General features: G+C 41.7%; 1 protein-coding gene across 3 annotated transcripts in view; it reads left to right on the top strand.

Annotated features, from left to right (window-relative positions):
- nfatc3a (nuclear factor of activated T cells 3a) overlaps window positions 1-20,106 on the top strand; it is a 61,624-nt gene that overhangs the window by 21,379 nt on the left and 20,139 nt on the right. For all 3 annotated transcript variants that reach the window (XM_035157737.2, XM_035157730.2, XM_035157721.2), the window contains exons 3-6: window positions 3,042-3,204; window positions 16,246-16,445; window positions 16,860-17,032; window positions 17,521-17,661. In XM_035157737.2, the coding sequence (XP_035013628.1) occupies window positions 3,042-3,204; window positions 16,246-16,445; window positions 16,860-17,032; window positions 17,521-17,661 (677 nt within the window). The remainder of the gene's footprint in view (window positions 1-3,041; window positions 3,205-16,245; window positions 16,446-16,859; window positions 17,033-17,520; window positions 17,662-20,106) is intronic.

The raw sequence follows: 20,106 nt of genomic DNA, 5'->3' as shown, positions 1-20,106 counted from the left end.
CACACAGACACATAGACATAACACAAACACTTGCTCACATAGACCTAACATTTTACAGACAATGACAGGGTCAACTTTGATGAGTCACCGTTTGATCTCTACATCTTTGCCCTTGTAAGTAAAATTTCCACCGTGAGCCCCTGACAGAATAATGTCAAACAGAATACATCTTTTTTAACAGCGCTGTTTACTCTAATGTTGACCGACAAGTATTTCCTTAGAGCTATCACTACTAGATGTATTGTACTGTTGCTCAACCTGCCATCAAATTATAACTAAATTAAATGTTTTCATTATCATGGCAGACAATTAGGTGGGGTAAGCTCCTGTCTGTCTTGAGATAGAAGGTTGTTGAGTTGCCTATGCACATGCATATGTGTGTGAGTGGTGTTTTGAACAGATGGACCAGGTGGAATGGGTGGGATAGGGTTAGAGTGGGTGGGATTAAAAAATGGTGGGGTGACAAGAGTGCTCATGTTTTACCCCCTGAGCTTTCTATTATGAGATATTCATGGCACTAATTTCAGTTGGTTGCCAAAAGCCAGTATGGGGATGTGATTGGACTCGTGGCCCCTACACTATAGCTTAGACATTTGAGAAAGGTTATGCTATGTCAGTACATAGGCTGCCGCTCCTGCTTTGCTCCGTCACAAAGCTCATATTTCCTCTGTCCTCCTCTACTCCTGTTACCATAGCAGCCATGCAAACCCACACTTCCTGGGTGGTTATGTCATGGATGCTGGGAGGAAAACATGAGGGTTAGGATGCATCTATTACAGCGTGTCAGAGTGTTACATCCTAGATAAAGCCACTGTCATGTGAAAACCATGTTATACATGCCTTTATCACATGTGACCTGACTGGTTATTATTTAGGTACAACCTAATGAAGATTTTCTTTACATTTTCACGTCATATGTTGTAGGAACTGTAAGGCCTCAATGAGCTGCAAAAAACTGAAATAGAAAAACTTAAAAACTAAAAATCAAATTACTGTTGATTTAGTGGCAGGCTGTAGGATTGCTTATGAAGTTCAATGGCTGTACTGAAAACGTGGCACTTAAGTTAAGTCTATTCAGATTCATCTGCACAAAGCCAGCACTTGACAGGTATTTGGAAGGGGAAGAATTTGGGGAGACAGCCACGCTGGCTAAAATGTACAAACTTTCCCTTACAAAAATATTTGTTCTGTAAAAAAATCCGTCACGGATGTTAGACTTAGTATAGTTTGCATGCTAGAAGTCTGAACTGTCTTTGAGTAGAGCCAAATAAAAGCTTATGCCATCATGTGACAGGGAGCACAAAGAGCATACAGTGGTTAATGCCAAGGCAGAGATCAGTGTGCACCATAGAGTGTCTGCCTCTCAGCCCATCAGACAGCACTGAGTCAATTCCCTGACTCAGGCCTAACATGCAGAGGCATAGACACACAAAATGCATGGATGCATAGATACACATACACAGTTTAATTTATGATTATGTATTATACTATGCTAAAAAAAAAACACAAAAACACACACAAAACAATGGCACTTTTTAACTGCTGCCAGACAAAACACCTGGATGACACACATATCTTGTGCTGCCCTACAGTAGGCCTCTCGGATGATGAATAATGAATTGTGAACAATATCAAGATGCGACAAAGATTTACATTGTGGCTCATGCTCCAGCTCTGGTGCCTTGTCAAGTTTAACATATGTGCTCTAGTAGAATGGTAAAAATATATGAATAAGCAAAAGTGCAGAAAATGTAATAAACTAATAATATAAGCCAAACAACAATGTAAAGAAAACGTAACAAATGAGTCAATCCATGGATGAACCATGTTCCGAACATTTCTATTGGTAACATTTAAAGCTAATATATATATGATGTTTATGACAATGACAAAGATGTAAAGATAATGATGATAACAATTACTAAATAAAGATAGCGATAGTCAAGCCAGGTTTATTTATGTAGCACCAAATCACAACAGAACTTTTCTCCCAGTCCTTTTCGTTAAGGCGGGATAGTTTTCATAAAATGATTTACAGAGACCCAAAAAGACTTGGGTTATAGACCTAATGAGGTATATTTCACTATAGTGAAAGATCATGAACTTTGATACAAGTTAATAAATGGCAATCATCAAATGCATTAATATGGGAAGATGTTGTTGGCGTAAACTGATCTGATTTGCAGAGATGGAGAGACCCAGTCTCTCTGTGAAGAAGACCATTGAGTGTTTTGAGTGCAGCTGTTCAAATATGATTGTAGTCTATACAGAAAAAAAATTACGCAGGGAGGAAAAACACTCAATGCCAGCCCAAGTTGTGCACACACACACACACACACACACACACACACACACACACACACACACACACACACACACACACACACACACACACACACACACACACACTCAGCCAGAACTTACTGTGTGACATGAATCTTCACTGACCCAGAGACTCACAAAGAAAAGTCCCTCTTCGAATATGATTCAACCTCCAAGACTTAGGTTGACCTATTACACATGCTATGTTTAAGAACAGGATTAATGCATTTGGGCATTCCAGTGATTCATTGTCTTGTGAGGCTAAGTATACCCCCATTTTACACCTATTATACTGTCTCAGACCATGAAGGGGGAATACCACCTTTTCAACTTCCAGACAGCCAGATAGCCTGAAGGGAGGTTACTGTCATCAGACATGAAGCAGAGAGACAGGTTTTCGAGCTTGGTGTCGCAAGTTGAACACATCTTTACCGAATAATTTGAAAAATGGAAAATATTAAGGTGGGTTTACGCAAGCAAGTGTTTCAGTGGGAAAATCTTATGGTTAAGGCTAAAATATCTTTCTACATCACTGATACTTTTCTGTGCTGTCCAACTAAGTTTGATGCTTCAAGAGAGACTGTTCGCATTTACACTCGTAGCTACCATAATCACAAACATAACAAACAATATTTAACAAAACACTGTATATTATAGTTTGATACTGTGGTTGTAATGTGTGTGTGTGTGTCTTCATGCTTTTGGTATTCTCTCCCCAGGACCTCCTCCCTGCCTCCCTTAGATTGGCCATTGCCAAGCCAGTTTGGCCAATATGACCTGAAGATAGAGGTACAACCCAAAGCCCACCACCGAGCTCACTATGAGACCGAGGGCAGCCGAGGAGCCGTCAAAGCAGCGTCTGGTGGCCACCCTGTCGTCAAGGTAACATATTTGGGCATTTTCCCTCATGCTTGAATGGGGTGCTGTACTTACTGTTACAGCTGTCTTTTTTTTTTTTGCTCCATTAAACAAAATGTGAGCACTGGTGTTTCTACCACACTGAGGATTAAATATCCCTTTGAGGTCAGGACTGATTTACTGTCTGTGTTAACTCGATGCTGCCACTGGCCACTTATCATCCAGCTCCCTCTGCGTCAACCAAATGGCCTAGACGCCAACCGTCGCAGCCTTTAGTGATGAAAGTAAACATGAAAGGAAGAGAATCAAGCTGAACCAAACTTATTTACTGAATTTAGCAGTGACTTCTTGTTTTCCAGTTGGCAGGGATTTCCCTCTGCATGTGACTGAAACAAATTTTATTTTCAGTTTGTACATGTGAACACCTATCACAACTAAAAAACAAATGTCAGTATCTGATTGTTAAAAACGTGACTAAATAGCATTTGTTAATGTTTATAGCTCAAACATCATCTGGTTGTTGGAGAAGAACATTTGATTTTAGGTTTCATGTTACGCATTTGCATGTGTGGATTGTCACATGGATCCTCTCCCACAGCAAGACTGTCAGTCAACCTGTTGAAGCAGGAAGACGAGCAGGCAGTCAGTAGAGCTGTTGCTACAGCCCAGTCAGCTGCCCTGTCATTCGATAGCACCTGTTAGAGACCAGGTGAGCCTACGTGGAGCCAATGCTGCTTTTCTCCCTCTGAGAGAGTGAGAGAGAGATAGAGAGGGAGCGATATAGTGGAAGATTTCAGACCCATTAATATTTCAAGAAGCCTGTGACAAGCTACCTTTGTGTGTATGATTAAAGCAGCGCTTCAGTGCTGGGCCATGACCAGTGTCGTGGCACCCGACAATGGCTGAGTTCAGACTGATAGTTCGGCCAGCTGCTCATTCCCTGCCCAATGGGATCACTACGTCTTGTCTACTATCCTCAGTGCATCTTGAAGACTAGTTTCTACTTTACCTGCACTGTCAAAGTTTCGATTGTAGAATTGAATAAGAATTTTTCTAGATAAATGTAGATAAATGTTATCATAAATTTCCTGTTTAGTTTTTGTTTATGGCTTGAAATTATTTTGTTATTTTTTGTGCATGCAACATGTGTTGTCATAACTTTGGACTTCAGATTGGAAGTAGGTTGGTCCTTAGGTAAACATGAGTCACAGCTCATTATTGCACAATATACACATGATAAAACAATTTAAAAACACAACAATAGAACTCGTCAAACCACAACAGAGCCTAAATCACTGCCATTTGTTTTAGAAACAGCCTTCATCCTAATACATTCAGTCATACACTCCCTCCAGGCCAATCATTAACCATTTCAACCTCAGTTAGACCAAGTTGCTATCCTGCCATATGTGTCGATGCATAATTTAGCTGTCAGTTCTTTTTTCAACCCAGCCTTTGCCATGCTTGCCCTTATTCCTCATCCCCAGAGGGGGTTGTTTGGTTATAGCAGTTTCCTTGCAGTAGCTAGCTCGTACTGATCTTATATCTGAGGTCAAACAAGGCAATTTCAACAGTGATTAAGACCCAGCTAGAATCTGGTTCACAGGACCTACATGCTTAGCCCAGACAATCAGTTATTCTGTATTCTTAAAGATAGCAGACTCTGCTCTGTTTGCTCCAAACATATTTCTGAATGTTTCAATGTTTTAAGGATAATTTGGAGCTATACCATATATCTCTTGAATGCATTGTTTGCATTATTGCAAAAAAAGTGAAAGACAACAGTATTTCTTCTCTAGACATTCTCCAGTATGCTGAAACCCCCAGTGCTGAAATAAAAAATCAAATGTATTAGAGATGGAAAGGACTTTTATGATTAAATTGAACAACAGCAATCAGTTGTCATGGGCAGAGTTAGAGAAGAGCACACACAACGTTTGCTCTTTGTGATCAGTGGTTCGCAGAGCTTTGTTCACACAGAGAGAGAGAGAGAGAGAGAGAGAGAGAGAGAGAGAGAGAGAATGTGGGGGTGAATGAGTTTTATGAGGAAGGGAGGGAGGAGCAAGGGACTTTGACAAGGAATTTTTTTATTATGTGTTTGATTATAGAGTATATACAGTATCAAACATACATTTTCTTTATTCAGCGCCAGTAGTGCCAGTTGGTAAAGTGTATAATTTTTATACGTAGTAACAATAGAAGAAGATATTTATTTGAAGATATACTAACCATCTTTGTTTCTTCCTATGTGCACTCTTACAAATACTGAACGTCAACATAAAAGGAACAGCTGAGGATAGATAGTATCATTGCTTGTCCAGCAGGTCTTACAGTCAGTCTTTGTTTACTAAATACCTTCTCCTCTGTTGTTGGTCGTCTTCTGCTATCTTCTTTTTGTTACACTGTGCAAAAAGCATCATATTGATAGGGTGATTTCCTTACCCTGTGATGTCATTCTTGTTTATTTAGTAGTGTACAACGAATTTAATGCTGGATATAAGGTCAGATATATGTTTAATTCAATTCTAATAAAAGTAGGAGTGAATCTCAAAGTTGATCACTGTTTTTGACCCAGTATACATTGGAAAGAAGGGGGTCAGACAACTTGAGACCGTGAACAAGCATGGACATATTATGTTTCCCAGGTGCTCTGTAGGTGTGAAGCAAGCTATTCCCTGGGGGCAGAGTGTCAAGGGTGCCTTGCTGTGTGATTCCAGCCTCTCTGCCACACAATTTGAATAAGCAGATTGAATGTTTTGATTTCACTGATAATTTTGTCGGCCACATTATGAAGTTTCTCTTCTATTCTATTCTACTGATGGTAGCTTTATGTCTTTTGGACTCAGGGGGACCTTGTAATCTCCTTGGGTTTTAAATTTGGTGACGTGATGTCACCAGATGACGCAATAGCTGCCATCTGGACCTGGTGATGACTTCCTTTTGTGGTCACGCTGTTGCCCAGATCAGTGCACCACTGAGCTGCTGTGTCAACAGAAAAAAACAAAAAAATGCCTAAGGAAGGAGCTTTGGGTCTGGGAACTTTTACATGTTCACATGTGTTAAAGTTCATTTGACAGTAGTTGTATCAGACGAGGCCAGGCCATTTTCTGTTCTTGTCTCTGGAGACATTTGATTTTGTTGGCCTGTTTGAAATCTGCTAGGAAATCTAGGTTTTCTTGGTATAGACATTTGTATTTTGGTGCAATACTATGAAACATTGGAGCAGGTGAAGCCCTCAGCAGCAGGGAGCCCCCCTGTTTTACCCTTTATTGTGCAATATTGTACACTGGCTTTTAACACAGTCATGGCTGGGCAGTCAAGAACAAGGTTATGCCGTTATGTCCTCTTACAATAATTTAGAAATAGCAAAATATAAACTTGTACTTTACATAGAAGCTCAAACAACTCTCTTAGAAGGTAACCTCATAAGTCACATAAACTGTACCCAACAACTTACATGTCTCTGTCGTAGGCCTGAAATCCTGTGTTTGATCTCTTAGTCATCTCTAGGTGGGAGCCTTAACAGGTGTTTCACTCAACAGGTTGTGTGGAAACTATGAGGCTACTATAAAGTAGCTTTTTGTCTTGGCACTGTGTGAGTAAGAAAAATATATATATTAAAGGCTACAGTTACAGTGTAAAAATAGAACAGAAATAGTTGGGTAATCCGCATCAAAAAGTGGTCAAGTCTAACAGTGAGAGTTTTTCTTTCTCACAGTTTTCTCACATTCAAACCCACACACAATAACACACATGCACACAGCTATTAGTTAAATAACAATTGCATTTCTAAAATGAATTCTGTGTGTATGTGGATTTCCTCTAGATGAAAAGAAAGAAAGAAAATGTTCAGGGCATTTTTCACCCAGTGAATCTCATCCACAGGATGTTGAGGATGTTGTAGTATAATGCTTCCTCAGAGAGCAGATTTGTGTTAATTTGTTCAGCATGTCTGTGTAAAATTTAATGGCTCGGTTGAGAAGCAGTTTTAAGCCGGTGATTTCTAACCTGTGGTTTTGGGCCCCACACTCTCGATGCAGGAGCTGTAAAGAAGAGTAGACACAGACATATATGAAGCTATCGGCATTAAAACCTGTCACATGTCCCCGGGCCTGTGCACTTGAAGAAGCTATTGTAAAGACTGAATTATTTAGATTTAGTTTGATGATCTTATTATCATACTGTGTGTGTTCTTTGCTAACTTTACTGTATCATTGTATGACCTTGCAGGCAAAGCAGTGGAGTGTATTTCCAGCTGTAGACATGCCTTTGAATTTAATGTTACAGTAACTTGCGTTCTGGCAACACAAATACATCTCAATCGCTCGGAATAAAACATGAGAATGCAATGTGTTGGGAGTTTGACCCCAGCTAACACTAATAAGAAAGAGAGGAGGGTGCTGACCAGCTGTTGATCAGTGATCTAAAGAGAGGCAGGGTGTCGTATGGCTGTGCCTGGCAATGGTCATAACAGTCGGCTCCTTTTTCGTCTGTACGTACGGTAGCCAGACAAACAAAGGACACAAAGTGTGACAGTATTTACATTGAGTTGTTTTGACAGACATGATTCATAGCTGTGAGTTCTGAGAGGAATGCTGTGTATTTCTGTGCAACGACACACACACACACACACTGGGGCTAATGACTGTTAACTAGCCACGGTGTAGTTGTGTAGAAGTCCATCAGTCAACAGTGTTTACGGGACACTTATAACATTAAAGGTTGAACAAAAAATATTCTTCCCTACGCAATGTAGTCGTTGCCAAATAAACATTTGAACCTGTGTGATGGTTGACAGAATTTATTTATGATTTATCAGTGATGCCAGAAAATGTTCATGCTTATTTAAAAAATGTGCCAGCGCCAGTTGCTTCTCAGTATTTTAACTCCCTGATTTTTTTTAGATTATTTTTCTTATAATTGTACATTGCAGGATGGCTACGTTTGTGCCTGGCTGACTGGATGTTTTAGCCATTCCTCTGGGGCTAGCTGCAGACCATAATTGGTACACCTGTTGCTAGGAGACTTTTAAGTCCAAAGCCTCTCTGGCTGACTGAGGTATCCTTGTGCGTATTTAACCAGCTTAATTGAGTACTGCTGCACCCACACAAATATAAGGAGCCCCTCTGGTATTACCTGCTGGGCTACGGATAGAGGCAGGCAGACACAACAAGAAAAAAAAAAGAATATTAGATACAGTGAAGAAACAATCACACTCAGTGCACAAACAAAGTTGAGCCCATAAAAGCACGGCATAGGAGTGACATTTATTACAACAAAAAAGCTGAAAAGAGTTGTAAACAAAATATTATGACCATCTTGAAACCTGCTGCCCCGCTAATAAAACTAAATTAAGCTATGGTGTCTGGTGACAAGGGTTTGAAAGAGAATACGACAGAAGCTGTCCAAGACGTCCTAATATTTCCACCAGCTTGGATGCATTAAATGATTTTGATCCCAGTGCTTAAATGCATGACCTAATTTCTGCCCATCTCTGTCTCTGTCATTCACTTTCACATTTTCTTTAACCCCTTCCCTTATTCTGTCCATCTCTTTCTCTCATCTACCTTCTTTCTTCTTCTTATTTGTCCTGTTGCTTGACAGTCAGGCTTTTTCCATACCTTGACAGTTCTCTCTCCCTCACACTCTTTCCCGCAGGATCTCACAGTAGACTAGCTGCCATAATGCAGGGAGACACAGACAACAATGCAGAGCCATGTGGTCTTCACTGTGTGAACTGGCTGGAGTTGGTGTTGCTTTGCCCCAGGGCTGTATTTGATGTAAACATGTTGGAAGCTTGGCTCTCATTTGTTGTAATCAGGCTTAGCGCACAGTTAGAAAGCGGCCACTGCGAGGGGGAGAGAGAGTCGAGAGAGAGACGCACGTGTGTGTTTGTGTGTATATGTCTGTGTGTGTGAGTGAGAGCGCGAGAGAGAGAGATGTGGGGGAGGATAGGATGGGGGAATAAGAGGAATTGAGCTTGGACCAGTCTAGCAAGGCCATATACAGCCCTCATGCAGTATACAGTAAACGCTCCTGTGTGTATGTGTTTGTGTGCGCGTGTATTGACCTTGTTTAAACAAACAGTCAACCGGCCCCCTGGCTCTCTCTGCCCTCCCTAGTGTGCTGGGCAAACATCAGGCCTGTGTGTGTGTGTGTGTGTGTGTGTGTATGTGTGTATGTGTGTGTGTCCATAGATCCCAGGTTGTGGTGCCACAGTGCCACAGACGGGAAACCACTGCCAGATAAAATGGACCCACTCATGACCTTGACCACCATTGCTCCCATTTTTACATCTGTTGCACACACTCTCTCTCTCTACTCTCTCCTCTCTCACTCACACACACACACACACACACACACACACACACACACACACACACACACACACACACACACACACACACACACACACACACACACACCACAAACCTATCTAAGCCCACACTTTACACCAAAGTTAGTGTGCGTAAATCTACACATTCTAAGTAGCACACACTCTTCAACACAAGCTTCAGAGATGTCGTTTACACCGACATGAGTGTAGGTAGCTACTCGCTCTCAAACACAAACACACACTCACACACACACACACACACACACACACTCTTGCATACACAGCGAGTCTCACCATGGCAACAGTGGAGCAACACAGAGAAACAACTTGGCAGAGTCAGGCGCTGGCTGTGAGAAAGTGTCGAGTTACGGCAGAGGGTTGGGGCTGAGGTAGGAGAGAGGCAAGGACAGGGACGAAGAAGGGAGACTGACAAAAGGGAAAAGAGGTAGGAATAGTTGAAAGCAGGAAGGGACGTCATGAGTGCTGGAAAGGAAAGATGAGGAAAAGAGGAGAAAAAAGGACAGGGTGGAACAAGAGATAAACTGAAAATGAATGGCAGGAGTGCAGGTAGACATCGAAACACAGGATGTGAACAGAGACAATGTTTTACTGCAGGGAGATGGTGATGTTCGCCTTTCAGCCTTGTCCATGTAAATATTTCATCATCAAAACTGTTGTTGCTCAGATGAGTTCCTACCACTACCTCTTGTTTTTTTGTATTTAAACGAAAGTTAAAAAGCCTTGGTGTGTTTATGCCGGTGTACCTGTTCATGTGCACGTAGTGATGGGAGATGTTTTTCCCCTCCACTTGCTCGCTTTATTACTGGATCAGTGGAACAGATGAAGGCCAAAAATAAGTGGGGACTTTATTTAGTGGGAGCTGACTATGTAACCGTATCCAGAGGTTTTATTTTAGGGGAGAGAATTCATCCTAAACCTGATCCACGGGCAGAAGCAGCAGCGGTGGCCATAAGGTAGCGACAGGCTTCAGCGGGCACGGGCCTCCGGGACATGTGGCAGGTTTTTAATGTCATTGTGGTTTAATATAAGAACTGATCTCTATCAGGCCTCAGTTACTTGCTGACTGACCAGCTGGGCTCAGTGCAGTGTGGACGGGCAGAAAGCTGAGGAGTTGAAAGTGCAGAGACCACCCTCCTGTGGTATTTCACACTCAGGCATAGATTTAGGGGTTGGCGTAGGGGTGACTCAGGAATGTGAAACCAGTCAAGGGTGTGTGTCGTGTGCATTTCACTGCGGAGAAGTCTCCTCCGCCAGGACCAAGGCACTGTCCATGTGCCCTTGTTTACGTCCTGCTGGTTGAAGGTGGTGCATTACCCATTTTCTGAACTGAAGGTGCAAATGGGCCCCCTGAAGTCTGCTGAAACTGGAATTAGACTGGAGCTAAAAATAGCGTTGTAGTATTTGTTACACAGTTTAAATTATGTTGGTGGGATCTTGTAGAACATTGTGTTTTTGGTTGGGCTGTAACAATTGTCAAACGTTATTTGTGACATGCGAAGACGGAACTGCGACACGTCTCCCTGCCCAATCCCACATGCTGCCACAGCAGCAGGTGCAGCCTGTTGTGTGTGTGCGTATGTGTCCAATCACAACCCTGGGACCACCAAGCCCGCATAATCTGAACCAATGCAGAAGTGACTATTATATTCAGAGCAATCAGTGTGGAGGATCGTTTGTTTACCTTTACAAAAGTGCGTAGTAATGTCTCAGGCTCGACATGCACACACCCTCATTTCTTTCCTATTCTTTGGTTATTTTTGTTTACATGTTTTATGTGAAGTCAAGTCCAACGTGTTCTTTAGTAATCTTCTCTTTCTTTTAGAAATCACACCCACTACTCCAAAAAAAAGAGGTTTGGATTTGGCGTATCGTTACAGCCCTAGTTTTTGGTTAAAAGCCAATTGCATTAATTTGAAAATTTAAGATCAATAAAAATCAACTGAAGTGTAGAGAGATATTGGAAAAAGTAAGAACCTGCTTCCTTTCCTGTTCAGCGTCCACCTTTTATGTATATTTGTTCAATATACTGGACCCTTGTTGCTTAAATAAATGTTACTCTTTAAATGTTGTTGTAATGCTGACATTTGTTACGTTATTTTTGTTACGTTATTATTGTATCAATTTCATAATTTTTTACATTGGTAAAACCACTCCACATTCTACGGTTATCAAAATTGATCAAATTCAACTTAATCCAAAAAGAGAAAATTATATTTTTTAAGTAAGGGCTGTGACTGTGGCAGAGGGACTGAATTAGGCCGCCTGTGTGGCGTGTTTCTGTTTGGCCAGGAGTGTTGATTCACTGGGACGGCTGAAGTGCTCTCTTTCTTTCTAACTCTCTAATCAGGTTTTCCTGGTTGATTATTTGATTTGGAAAGAAGTGCTGGCCTGCTAAGTGTATGTTTGTCAACACCCTGGCTCTGCACCAAATCCCTCATGTGCAGAGAAATAGAGGTAATACAGGAGGACACAGAGAGGCAGAGATCAAGAGGGTAAATGGAAGGAAAGAAAAAAAAAATCAAGGACTTTTTTGTTCATAGTTCTGGGCAGAACTGACAACCTGGAAAAAAAGGTTCCTAGACAACTTCTGTTGCATTAAACAAATTAAACTGGCCCTTTTTTATTCCTCTTTTCTGTACTTTTTTAGTGCTCTGATTTATTTCTGTGAAGCATGTTCAGTTTTTTATGTCTGTGTATCCTCTCTCACAGATGCATTCCTCCAGACACTGTTAACTCACTTAATGCTGTCTGGAACACACATGGTGCTGCGAATAAACATGCCTTGATTTATGGACACTCACACACACACACACACACACACACACACACACACACACACACACACACACACACACACACACACACACACACACACACACACACACACACACACACACACACACACACACACACGCACACGCACACACACACACACAGATTGTCTTAGGTCACTTTCAATTACAAAAACCTTCCTTACCCTGACCTTAACCACATACCCAAAGAACAACTTTTTTACATTTAGGGACACAAGGCATGTCCCGTATTGAATGGTCTTTTGTCATAAATTTGTCCCCAAAAGTAGCCTATGACAGAATAACACACACACATTCTCTCATTTTGTACTTTGTGAATTACAAGCATGTGCACAGACACAGCGTGCAGACATGATCATAAAACAAGCAACACAACCTACAAGACTGTTGATGCCTGTGACCCCATATGTCTTTGAATCCAGAATAATGGTGTCATTTAAAGCCAGGGATCCATTCAGTCAGGGCTGATTAATTACCTGTTCGGTTGTTACTGGCAAAAAGTTATCCTTTGATGTGGTTCTTAAGATCTAGTGTGGTTTTCAAAGATGAACCCATTAATGGTTATTATAGGGGCCTCACGCTGTTCCGTTTGTGCTACTTCCTTCCGAATACATTTCATGTGCCACATACAGTAGTTTCTAACCCTCAGAGGGTTGATTCCAAATGGACATGGATGGTGGTGAGAAACCAGACTCACAGATTTTTTTTTTAAGGGATACATGTTGTCTGTGTGGATTTACATGTGTTCTTGTCTGAGGTGGAAGCTGCCTTGTCAGGTCATCATCACTTTGATAACTTCTAGTAATCACAGGGATGAGAACAAATATCTCCCAGTGTAAAAGTGGTGACACGTACATAGAAGACAAAGATGAAGATGTCAAGAGAGTTTGTGGAGATAAGACACACGATCTCCACAGCAGCGTTAAAACATCACTTCCTGCCTCAGTCTGCTGCACCCGACGGCTCCACTTCTCCGAAGCCAATTCTCCGGATTTTACCTGGAGGTTATGTCTAAAAAACGAATGTAGAGGATGTTGTGGAGGAGTAGCAACATACCTTGGAGCGAGGATTTTTTCCTTGAAAACAAATCCTAGGGACTGGAACCTAAATAGAAAAAAGTAATCATTGATTTGACGTGGAAGTTAGATGGTTATTTGGAAAGGTCAGATCAAATCTCGAATCTTGTCTAGAGTAAAATAAATTGATTGTCTCACCTCAGTATCAGACTAATGATGTAAAGATTTGCCTCTTGTAGACTGTCAGTGACAGCATTAATTGTCCCTTTGTGTCCCTTTCCTCAACTGTAGACACGGCTTATCTGTTTGAGCAGTTAGATAAATAAACAGCAGCACAGTATGATGACCTGTGTTCGTAATGCAGTTTCAAAAGCTCGATGGTTTTTCCCACAGCTCACTCGGATGCTGTTTAATCAGCCGTGAGCTTTATTAATGAGGGCGTTCAATGTAAATTCAGCACTCTCTTGAGAACCATTGGGGTTTTACTGAGCTCAGTAGCACAGCCCTTTCAACATACAAGGTTTTTATTCAGCTCCAAACAGTAAAGCATTATTACGATTTAAGCTCCACCGCCCTGCCTGCCCAGTATCTGTCTCTGGAGGCTGGTCCTCTCACATAACCCGCTGTAAACACGGCATATTTCAGTTTTCCACCGCTCAGGTCAACCTACCCCCATTCTGCCACAGGGGGATACCACAGAAGTAACAAGTGAGAGAGAAAGAGAGGATAAAAGAAAGAGAGGCATTGATATTTGTCTCAGGTGATCTGATGCTCAGTTGACAGTTTATAGCTGGCATTTGAATGTGTCTCCAAATGTGATTGGATTTCACTACTCCATATGCAAATACACACATGCGTTGTTAACACAGCTAAAACAATGTGGCCACATGAGTCCAGATTACCTCAGAATGTGTGATCCACTCTCAAATGCGTCCTAAATTTGTCTTGGGTGTGTTCACACCTGAGCTATGTGATTGGATCACCCAAGAAGGATGCTGAATGATACAATGATACAAAAGTGAGCACAAGATTCCAAGTAAATCCAATGACAGTTGTTCCCATGAAGACTTGATTCCACCAGTGATTCCAACTCACCTTTTACCAGAGCTGGAACTAAGTTATGTTTAATAATCCTGCTGTAAACCAGTTAACTGTTAAATATAGTTTAATAAAGGCCTCAGAGAAAGACAGAATTTGGAAACCAAGCAGGTATGTCTTTGGTGCTTACTCTCAGGTATATATGTTTCCAGTGCTTGTTGTTTTGGAACAGCACATGACAAATCCAAAGCTACACCCACTTTCTCTCCTTCCACCCACCACACTTCTGTACCAAACATTGACACAGCGGTGCGTGATGCAAACCTGCAGGGAGGAAAAGGGTCAGTAGCCAGCTGTGGTGGGGATGAGGCTTGGCAGTTCCAGGGGTGAAACAGCAATGAAAGACCTTGTTCTTCTCTGTAACCCTCAATGGGCTGCCCTCCATCCAAGCTGGAGGTGTGGGTTTATGAGGGCAGTACGGTGGGAGTGTGCATGTGCAGCGGCTGCCATCATGCTGTCACGGAGTCTGCCAAGTACAACATTACCACAGTAGTGGCATTGTGTGGCCGGTGTGTTTGTTCTGTCCCTCTGAGGAGGAAAGGTCCTGCTCTCCTTTCCATCTTCTTCTTGTCTCTACACAAAATGCAACGCTTTTCCCTCATTGAACATCTCACCTGTCTGAGTTGAAACGATGCCAGCACTCAGAGACTAATGGAGAGACTGACTGCTGCCTGGTGTCAAACGCCAACCAGGTTGGACCGCATGAACCACTGGACACCGTTGACATTTTTATTAGCACTTTTTTCCTCTTCAACCACAGTGTAAACACTAAAAACCTTTTCATATGCGTGAGACCTCACAGGGAGAATCAAGGGTCATATGAGTGACAGGTTTTATGTAAGATAATGTTAAATTTAATATTTATTAGAGGAGATTAGCATAAATATGACACACATTTCTACGTTAGTTAAAAAAAATTCTGGTTATGTGCTGTTGTATTTTTACCACTTTTTAGGAGGATAACATTTCTCCCGTCTGTTTGGTTTGTTTGTTTGTTTGTTTGTTTGTAAGCAAGATAACACCCAAAAAAACGAATGGATTACCCAGTGCAGATCTGGATCAGAGGGCGGATCTAGTAATTCTATTTCACTTTCTTTAACATTGCGAGATAGGGTGTTCCTCCAAATTTTAACTGTTTTCCCAAGGAATAATATAATTCTGTGAGTATGTGAAATTTGGTGCAGCTTGACTGAATTTAAGGAGACTGTTGGGCCTTGGCGGAGCGAGGCACCATTGTGGTTTTTTGTGCTATTGCTTAGATTGTGTACGATTGACCGTAGCGGCAGTGACTTCATCCTTTTTGTGTTAACTGGTATGATGGTTTAGTAAACCAGTTTTTGGACCTTTGAATAAAGCCTCTTTAGTGTCCTTGCATTCTGTCATTTTTTTCTGTGAGACCTAGTGCAGCTGCAGTACAGCTTTTATTTTCTTGGAGCAACTGACTAGAGCTGGTTTCAAGGTTTTCTTTTAGGTTTTGGAGGCAACCCTGTCCTGCACAGAATCCAGTTCAGAGGCAGGCTTGCAAGGGGAACATTTTTAAGACTATTAGTAGAAAACACCAGTGTCAAACTGGTTGGGGGCCAAAGCGCCAGATGAATCTCCAGTTGCCCTGCCAGAAACACCCCCGACCTGACATTTAGATTCCCTCTAAAAAAAGGTGGCCCTCTGAAGGCAGTGGAAATGAAAAGAGTATTCCTTTGTTCACACCTCTCTCATCTGCACCCTGAGAACTCACATCTGTTTTTACTCTGTTTTTCTGTCTTTATCTGTCATGTCTCAGCTCATTGGCTACAGCGAGAAGCCCGTCAACCTGCAGATGTTCATTGGGACGGCGGATGACCGATACTTGAGGCCGCACGCCTTCTACCAGGTGCACCGGATCACCGGGAAAACTGTAGCCACAGCCAGCCAAGAAATCGTAGTCTCCAGCACCAAGGTTCTCGAAATTCCTCTGCTGCCCGAGAACAACATGTCAGCCAGGTAGGTGTCAGAAGCACTTCAGGGTTACATTACTCAGTTATGAGCTTACCACCATGAAGGAAGCACTGTCCGATGAAAAAATTTGCATTGTTATAATAATACATCATAACATCTTACAAAGGCGATTTTATAGATCTTTTAAATTGAAACCAACAGGGAAACGGGTACAGGAGAATAAAATGAGGGTTTCCCATGGAGCAGAGTGAGACTTTCTCATTTAGAGTTGTAATAAATCATATTCACAGGCATTTTTAATTTGTGATTCAACACTTAGTTTTCCTCTCATTGCCAATCCCCTGCTGGGCCTGTGGTTGGTTTTATTCTCTCCCAGGCCCTCCCTTCTTAAATATATCTTCGATTATTGCCATCCCTGCGGTGCCATATGGGGCCAACTATTTCCCCTCTACCTTGCAGCATCGACTGCGCCGGTATCCTTAAGCTGCGGAACTCCGACATCGAGCTGCGGAAGGGAGAGACAGATATAGGAAGAAAGAACACACGGGTTCGCGTGGTGTTCAGAGTGCACATCCCTCAACCTAACGGGAAGGTGCTGTCGCTGCAGGCTCCCTCCATTCCTGTGGAGTGCTGTGAGTGTTGACTTACTACACACACACGCACGCACGCACGCACGCACGCACACACACAAACATGTTCATTCAGAAATCTACGTGTGATATGAAAATCACACACAGATACGCACCCAAACCTTTGCACACATTTCTTTGTCAGAAAACTTAACAGGATAGGATGTTTATTTAATTTACTTTGTCCTCTCACTTAAAGTCACTTTAGATAAGAAGGTCTGATAAAATTTAAAATGTAAATGCTGTACCCTTCTAGCCGAGCAGTTACATAATATACCTATTCCATTACCACAGCTCTGCAATAAGTCCTACTTTTCCCTCAGGCTGACAGAGAGTTGCTAATTCTTGAAGCCAGGTTTGATAGTTTTGTATTAAACTGCATGACATTATCAGAAGTTCATTTTATTTTATAAACAAACTTCAGTGTTACTGAAACAGCTCAGCAAATGATCATCTTCTTTTCTCCCCAACCCCTGCTCTTTCTCTCCCAGCCCAGCGTTCAGCTCAGGAGCTGCCGCAGGTTGAGAAATCCAGCCTGACCAGTTGTGTGGTCAGCGGTGGAGAAGAGCTGGTCATCACGGGCTCCAACTTCTTCCCAGAGTCCAAGGTCATCTTCCTGGAGAAAGGCCCTGGTAAGTGTTGTGTCAGCACAGCGGCCTCTTCTTGAACCGGCACTGCAGCAGAAACAGCGTGTGCCAAGTACATGTGTAAAAAATCATACTTTATTCTGTCTGACAGACTATATAAGAGGGGCTGCTAAAACATTTCATGTGTCAATTATGTGCTCTGTTGGACACGTTTTGTAGATTTTGCAAATGCTGCAGAAGTCAGCAGAAGGTTATGATTCAATGAGTCATGGTTGATACGTGTCTATGATTCCGTTCACTTCAAAAAATCTTGTAAATACAAACCAACTATCCAAACCACCTATTAAAACCATCCCTGTGTGTGCGCGTGCTTACGTGTGTGTGTGTGTGTGTGTGTGTGTGTGTGTGTGTGTGTGTGTGTGTGTGTGTGTGTGTGTGTGTGTGTGTGTGTGTGTGTGTGTGTGTGTGTGTGTGTGTGTGTGTGTGTGTGTGTGTGTGTGTGTGTGTGTGTGTGTGTGTGTGTGTGTGTGTGCGTGTGCGTGTGTGTGTGCGTGTGTTTGTCAGTTCTCAGATCACATCTATCATTATCTTAGCCTCAACAAATCATCTATTCCCTCACGGCATTTTATTAAATGTCAAACAGATTTACCGTATGTCTGCAAGTAATGTCTGTCTGACAAGTCAGAATGACAAAGACAAAGATTTATTTGTAAGAATATGGTCCTGATACAAACATTACATTGTAATTTCTTATATAATGTAAATGTATAATGTTTATATTACATATATAATATAGTCATTAAAAATGGTAATTTCATAATAATGCTGTATATACACTAAATAGATGCATTCCTATTCTTTCTATTATGTTTTTTCATGATTATCAATACACACACATTTTGTCTCACACTAGCAAGTGTTAATTGCCAAAAAACAAATTAATGAAGTTATCACATTTACAGTTAACATTCACTGTTTGCTGTTAGGAAATCACTGCACAACCTACTCCCACTGCTTTGTTTCACCTCCAGTGTGGAGATTGTTGGAGCTTGGGACTAAGGCTGAATGTGGACTAAGTGGTTGTCTCCTAAAACCTTTTTTTACTCTAAAAGTTGTTTAAATATCTGCTTCAACAAATGTCTAGGCTAAAGAGATTACTTTGTTAAACTCCCTGTGCTTTTCATCATGTTTCTTTTAAGTCACCCTTCTTTCTCTGCCTTATCTTTTTTCTTGTCTGTACACCAGTCCACAATCAAAACACATGTAATGGCTGTTCTCTGAGATGGAAATTTTAAATGAACAACATTCATGGAGCCAGTCTCTGCCTGCCCGAGGTACCATCGCCATGTAGAGCAACAAAATCAAGTTCACACACGGCAGAAAGCTGAGCAGTGATGTTTTTATGACAGAGCCATTCTCTTCAGGTTTTCTAGAAGAAAAAAAAACAGCCTGGAGGAATGTCTTTCGCTCTTTTAGGTGAACCAGGTGAAGCATGGCATGGAGAAGTAGTGTGGTTGAAACAACTTGCTGATGGTCAACTCTTTATAGCAGCACAGCAGTGAGTGGAAACCTTCGGGAGGTGCATCTTGGGTAGGGAGGACAGCTGGGCCCCATGGTGCACGAGGGCAGTGGACTGTGGAAGGAGACAGAGAGAATATGAAAGGGAAGGGGGAAGATGATGTTGATTATGGTTTGTGTAAATTATCCCCCTCATCATGACTAATCCGCCTGCTTTAGTGCAGAGAGGCACTGATTGGAGTAAGTGCAGGAATGGAAGAAAAGAAAGAAAGAAAGAGGTAATGGCAGATATTTTTCCACCATCGCTCATAACTGAAAGACAACAGTAGATTCATGAGGAGCTGGAGAGACCGGCCTGTTGTTTCTAGTACACAGAGATTATGGGATGGTTCTATAAATGACTTCACTAACTATATACAGGCACAGGCCGAAGCAGTTGTTGTTCGTGCGGGATCCTATTTTAAAGTAGATAAACAGTCAAATGTAATAGAGTGGTTAAGTGCAGGTGCTGTTCTGTTTCCTTCACTTGGTTCCTCAGAGTTTAGTAGACATGTCATCCAAAGTTTTTTGGACACTACACTGTTCAATTTACGTATTCAAATTAATTTGACAGGTGGAGGTGAAAGGCCTTTACTTTTACCAGTGGCCAGATATTCATCTTTGAGGAAAGAGTGGGAAGAGAAAATAAATCTGTTGTATTTATTTAGGAGAGGGGAAAGTCTATAAAAAAGAAAGACAAATAGGGGCGAAGGTAGGGGCCTGAGCAGCTTTTATAGTAAGAGGCATTGTAGAAACAGTCTAAATAGATAGATAGATAGATAGATAGATAGATAGATAGATAGATAGATAGATAGATAGATAGATAGATAGATAGATAGATAGATGATAGATGGAATATTTCTACTTAATTATGAATGATTATATAGTAGACTGGACTTCAAAGGCTCTAACACTGACTGCCCTGAGTAGTGA

This window comes from Hippoglossus stenolepis, chromosome 1, assembly GCF_022539355.2.
Source record: "Hippoglossus stenolepis isolate QCI-W04-F060 chromosome 1, HSTE1.2, whole genome shotgun sequence".
NCBI classification, from domain to species: Eukaryota; Metazoa; Chordata; class Actinopteri; order Pleuronectiformes; family Pleuronectidae; genus Hippoglossus; species Hippoglossus stenolepis.
This window is presented reverse-complemented; position numbering and strand designations above follow the sequence as displayed.